Source organism: Diceros bicornis, chromosome 9, assembly GCF_020826845.1.
Source record: "Diceros bicornis minor isolate mBicDic1 chromosome 9, mDicBic1.mat.cur, whole genome shotgun sequence".
Classification (NCBI taxonomy): domain Eukaryota; kingdom Metazoa; phylum Chordata; class Mammalia; order Perissodactyla; family Rhinocerotidae; genus Diceros; species Diceros bicornis.
The window spans coordinates 15819636-15825635 of NC_080748.1; the positions used below are offsets into that span (position 1 = coordinate 15819636).

The window sequence follows — 6000 nt, forward strand, 5'->3', positions numbered from 1 at the left end:
GGAAATAAATTGACACTATCCTTAATACATTTTTTGCTGGTTTGTATTACGCTTATGTCTTTTTCAGACCATCTAGTTAGTTTTAGGAGGAGTCTTGAACTTAAATCCCATCCTTACATTTCAAAGGTGACTGAGGAACATCGTGTTTGCAAGGATTATCTGAGTGCAGCAAGTCTCGGCTCCACCCTGCCCAGTTTGGGGTTTTCCTCCCTCCTCCATCTCTCCTTCTCCTCAGCCCACTGCTATTTGGAACCTCCCTATCCTAATTTCTCTCCTGTAAGTGGGATCCACAGTGCGGTTCAAGAAGGATCTGAAGGGGCAGAAGTGGTGCTGGTGAGGGAGAAGGAGTGAGGGAGAGAGGGATGAAGGGACAAGACGGCCTCCAGAGTCCCTCCCTCTTCCTCCCCTTTAGTGGGGTTGGGGCGGATGGTCCCTGGTCCTTGTTCTTCTCTTGCCCTTCTGCCGTGCCCAGCTCCCTGCTGGGCCCTGTGCCCCTCATCATTGAGGGCTCATGCTCCGCGCTGATCTCTGATAGCAGCCAGAGCCTGGGCAGGTAATTCCCACTTCAGTCCCTTGTGAAGAGGTCTCTGCCAGCCCTTCTGTGCAGAGGTGTGAACTCAGGGAAGCATGGGGATGTTGGAGGGAGCCCTTTCCCTCCTGCTCTGTTCCCATCCAAGGACCATGTTTGCCTTGGGAACTGGTGAGTAGTGAGAAGGTTTTAAGAGTACATCCTATTTCCTTGAGAGAAAAGAGAAACTCAGGTCTGATGCAGCGAGCATGGCAGTGAAGAGGAAGGAAGCTGGGGAGAGAATTCCTTTCTCTGCTCCTCAGAAGCAGTTGTTTTAGACTTTGATCTGTCAGCCACTGGACCTTTTCTCTCAGGTTGCACTGCCCTTTTAGCTCTTCAGCTCAGGGTCCCTACTTCTCCACCAGCAGAGCCCCCCAGTCCTCTCCTAGGCAGAACCAGCCAAACACAAAATTCAGTCACTCTCAAACTCACGGTGGACCTGAACTTCTCTAGAAGCTCTCTAGTGGAAAAAGGCTGCAATTGCTGTTTTCTTCTTTCTGCTTTTCGCCTTGAGCTTTATATTATTTTGGCACTGCCCTTCCCAAGCTAACTTCCTACTGACACAGTAAAAGCTAGTTTTTTGCTAGGTCAGTTCTGAAGAGTGTGTGTGTGTGTGTTTTAGTTTATAAGTAGTACTCTATACTTTTAATATATTATATTAAAGTCCCAAGAAGTGATTTTTAAACCATTGAAATTTATCTTTTCCCTCCTGGCTAGTATTTCAAACTCTTAATATTAATGAGGCATGCATTTTGCCTGGAAAACTTTAAAAATAATATTCCATTAAGCACACCACCTGCCTGAAGACTGATCTCACGCTTATTCACATGGATTGTCACTGTGCTTGGACCTAATTTCCCAGCTGACAGGTTTGTTTTCCCATGACCACTAATGCCCATAGTAAAGATAGGTTCAGAAGCTGCTACATACTGAGGACAGAGAGCTTCTTTAACATTGGTCACTGTTAAGAGAAGTTTCTTCTATTACATACTAAATACATACTTTATACCCATTCCTCCTGAAAAGTTCAACTTTATTATTTCTTTTTTTTTTTTCGATGAGGAAGATTGGCCCTGAGCTAACATCTGTTACCAATCTTCCTCTTTTTGCTTGAGGAAGATTGTTGCTGAGCTTACTCTGTGCCCATCTTCCTCTATTTTGTATGTGGGACTCTGCCACAGCATGGCTTGATGAGCGGTGTGTATGTCCATGCCAGGACCCAAACCCGCAAACCCTGCACTGGTGAAGCGGAGCATGAACTTAACCACTATGCCACTGGGCTGGCCCCTTTCATTTTTTATTAAGAAATGGCAACAAATTAATGAAAATTAGATAGAATTTTGCCTAAATACTCATTCCTCAATGTCCTGTATTTTTAAAAAAGATTTTTTTCCCAGAAATTATACCTTAGTCTTTCAAATTTGTTTAATAAAAGCTGTTGTTCTGGAACAATTATGGTAGAAAAGTTATGAATTTAGTCACCTGAGGGCTCTATAAAAATAATCCAAAAAAGTCCTTCGAGCTATGAACACTTTCACTTCAAAAGAGCATGCAAATATTTTCTCTTGCAAAGCTGAGGAAACATGATTTGTGGGTGCATCACAGTGGAAAAATACTTCTGCCAGCATTCCCACAGTATTAGGGGAAATGCATGCGTGGGTGATCTACAAGGGACAATTCCCCCGCCACGCTGTTTTTTATTACTTTCCTTTATAAACACAGCACTGACCCCTCCAGAGAAACACCAGTTCATTTGCAAAAGGCCTGTGAAATGCAACAAAACCTCTGCTAGAGATTCAAAACTGGAGTTTATCTGACCCCTGCTTTTATACAGAGGGTCAAACCAAGGAGCCTGTTCTAACAGGATTATTTCTGAGGAGAAAACTGGCTTAGGCAAGCAGGTCTTTGGGCTGGACTCTCTGTTTGCATTCCCTCCGTGGAGGATTTTGTGATTTTGATTTTACAATTTGTCTATTTTTCCTAAATACCTATTTTCATTTTGGAGGCTTGTATATCAGATGATTGAGAACCATTATTGTCATGATTGTCACAGAAAAAATAACAGAAAAATTTTAAAAACTATGTTAAAATATCCCTTTATGAATGAATGACAATATCGTTCTTTCTCTTTCACTTTCTACCATCGGTCAGGTTGAATTTGTTAAATTCTGTCATTGACACTAAAGCCAATGAAAGGTGACATTACGCTTATTTAACATGTCCTCTAGCTAGAGCAGACTTCAATTTAGAATGTGATTTTAAGAAGCACAATTTAATTTTAAATATTTCATTTTCTGACTCTAACTCACTCAGGTTTTAAGCTTTATCTTTTTTTGTCTAGTTTTTTTTTTAATTTGAAAGTCTTAGATCATTAGTGATTTCTTATATCAAAAGAAAAACATCCAAAGGTACTCTGCTTGCTTAACACAGACCAGAGGTGTGTGAGACTCATTGTTTGTCAACCTAAGTGACCAAAAAAATTCAGATTTTTTTTAATATTAAAGTAACAGTTCAAGAGTTAGAGAGTACTGTGGTTAAAACAAATGTGCATAAAACAAAGTGGAGTATTTTTCCCCTCAGGAACTTAGTATTTATGAAAAACAGTTTAACTTTTCATCTAGAAAGCTTTCTATTTTTGCTCATTTTGCTTGGTAGTTTTGTTGAAAGAAATGCATTGATGCGGGCTGGCTGGTGGTGGCATAGTGGTTAAGTTGGCGCACTGTGCTCTGGCCGCCCAGGCTTCGCCCGTTCAGATCCCAGGCCCAGACCAACGCACCAAGCCATGCTGTGGCGGCCTCCCCATATAGAGTAGAGGAAGATGGGCCTGAATCTTAGCCCAGGGCCAATCTTCCTCAGCAAAAAGGGGAGGATTGGCAACAGATGTTAGCTCAGGGCTAATCTTCCTCACGAAAGAAAGAAAGAAAGAAATGCGTAATAGGGTAACGCTTACCCTCCTCCTGTAGGTCGACACCACTCTGTCTCAGTTTACCGACCCGAACGTTTACCTCTGGGATGTCCACCACAGCAAGAGGCTCATTAAGGTGGACGGGCTTGTGACCAAGAAGAGGAAATCCTATTGTGTTGACTTTGCTGCCATCCGGCCCCAAATCTCCCTGCTGCGGGAGATGCACGTTTCGCATTTTCACTTCGCGCTGGACTGGGCGCTGATCCTCCCGCTGGGGAACCAGTCCCAGGTCAACCGCACCGCCCTGCACTACTACCGCTGCCTGGTCAGCGAACTCGTGCGCGCCAAAGTCACCCCCGTGGTGGCCCTGTGGCGACCTTCCGCCCCGCACCAAGGGCTGCCGCGCGCCCTGGCCAAGCACGGCGCCTGGGAGAACCCCCACACCGCCCTGGCTTTTGCAGAGTATGCCACACTGTGCTTCAGCGATCTCGGCCACCACGTCAACTTCTGGATCACGATGAGCGAGCCGTACACACGGAACATGACGTACAGTGCGGGGCACAATCTTCTGAAGGCCCACGCCTTAGCTTGGCGCGTGTATGATGAAAAGTTTAGGCGCTCTCAGAAAGGCAAAATATCTATAGCCTTGCAGGCTGATTGGATAGAACCGGCCTGCCCTTTCTCCCAAGAGGACAAAGAGGCGGCAGAGAGAGTTTTGGAATTTGACATTGGCTGGCTGGCCGAGCCCATTTTCGGCTCTGGAGATTATCCGCCTGTGATGAGGGACTGGCTGAACCAAAGAAACAATTTCCTTCTACCTTATTTCACTGAAGATGAAAAAAAGCTAATCCGGGGTTCCTTTGACTTTTTGGCTTTAAGCCATTACACCACCATCCTTGTGGACTGGGAGAAAGAAGATCCAATGAAATATAATGATTACCTGGAAGTGCAGGAAATGACGGACATCACCTGGCTCAACTCTCCCAGCCAGGTGGCAGTGGTGCCCTGGGGGTTACGCAGAGTGCTGAACTGGCTAAAGTTAAAGTATGGAGACCTCCCCATGTACATCATATCCAACGGCATCGATGATGATCCGAGTGAGGCCCAAGACCAGCTGAGGATGTATTACATGCAGAATTATGTAAATGAAGCTCTGAAAGGTAAGGAGCCCTAAAAAGCACTCTTGAAGGTTATGTCACCTGAGGGCCTGATACCTGAGAGAAACTCTCAAACAGATACACCCACTGTCACCCTCAGAGCGAAGTGCTATCCATTCCTTGCCCCACCGAGAAAGTCCAAGAGAGCTAGTATTTTCCATGGGGATAAAAGAGTTTAGCTAAAAGTGGGAGCTGGAAAATCCCTAGCACCTTCTCTGGGCCTATAAAAGCGTGGACCATCTTGTCTTCCATCTCAGACGGCTTCACAGCAGTCTTATCTGCTCCATGTACATAAAGATTTAACCCAAGTACATTATTCGTTTTCGTGTAAAAGAAGCCTTTTCTGATTAAGTCTGAAGTTTTATTAAATGGTATTGAAATTTTCCCAGATGCACCAAGGCTTTGTAAAAGTAAAGTGTTGTGTGCAAAATATTGTAATAACTATTTTTTTGTCCTTCTGTTTTTCTAGCCTACATATTGGATGGTGTCAATCTTTGTGGATACTTTGCTTATTCATTTAACGATCGCACAGCTCCGAAGTTTGGCCTCTATCGTTATGCTGCAGATCAGTTTGAGCCCAAACCTTCCGTGAAACATTACAGGAAAATTATTGACAACAATGGCTTCCCGGGTCCCAAAACTCTGGGAAGATTTTGTCCAGAAGAATTCACCCTGTGCACCGAGTGCAGCTTTTTTCATAAGCGAAAGTCTTTATTGGCTTTCATAGCTTTTCTATTGTTTGTTTTTATTATTTCTCTTTCTCTTATTTTTTACTACTCTAAGAAAGGCAGAAGAAGTTACAAATAGTCCTGAACATTTTCCTCTTCATTTTGAAATAATTATGCACACACATTAGCTGTTAACCATTTGCACTTCTCAGTGTTGTGAAATTGTAGATTTCATATATCTGACTTCTAGAAAACCTTTTCGTGGCACATGACAGAGGTTTTGAAATGTGCATAGGTGATTGCAGAATACTGAATAATGTGAATAGTGCCTGGATTTGTTCTTTTTTGGGGAGTGATCAAAAAACTGACAGGGGCCAGCATTTCTCCAACACAGTCTGTAACAAAAGCATGAGAAATGGGAACCATTCTGTAACATTTTCACAGAAACTGAATGACGAGATTAGGAATATTTTTATCTGTGCCCATTCCTAAATGTAACATTTATCTTTTTTTTTTTTTAATTTTATTTATTTATTTTTCCCCCAAAGCCCCAGTAGATAGTTGTATGTCATAGTTGCACAGCCTTCTAGTTGCTGTATGTGGGACGCGGCCTCAGCATGGCCGGACAAGCAGTGCATCGGTGCTTGCCCGGGATCCGAACCCGGGCCGCCAGCAGCAGAGCACGTGCACGTAACCGCTAAG

The 6000-nt window shown here is 43.8% G+C and overlaps 1 protein-coding gene across 1 annotated transcript in view; it reads left to right on the forward strand.

Moving 5' to 3' along the window:
• KL (klotho) overlaps nucleotides 1-5471 on the forward strand; it is a 45157-nt gene extending 39686 nt beyond the window's left edge. Inside the window, exons 4-5 of the mRNA XM_058547680.1 lie at nucleotides 3532-4633; nucleotides 5100-5471. Coding sequence (XP_058403663.1) covers nucleotides 3532-4633; nucleotides 5100-5437 — 1440 coding nt within the window. The 3' untranslated portion in view covers nucleotides 5438-5471. The remainder of the gene's footprint in view (nucleotides 1-3531; nucleotides 4634-5099) is intronic.
• The last annotated feature ends 529 nt before the right edge of the window (nucleotides 5472-6000 follow it).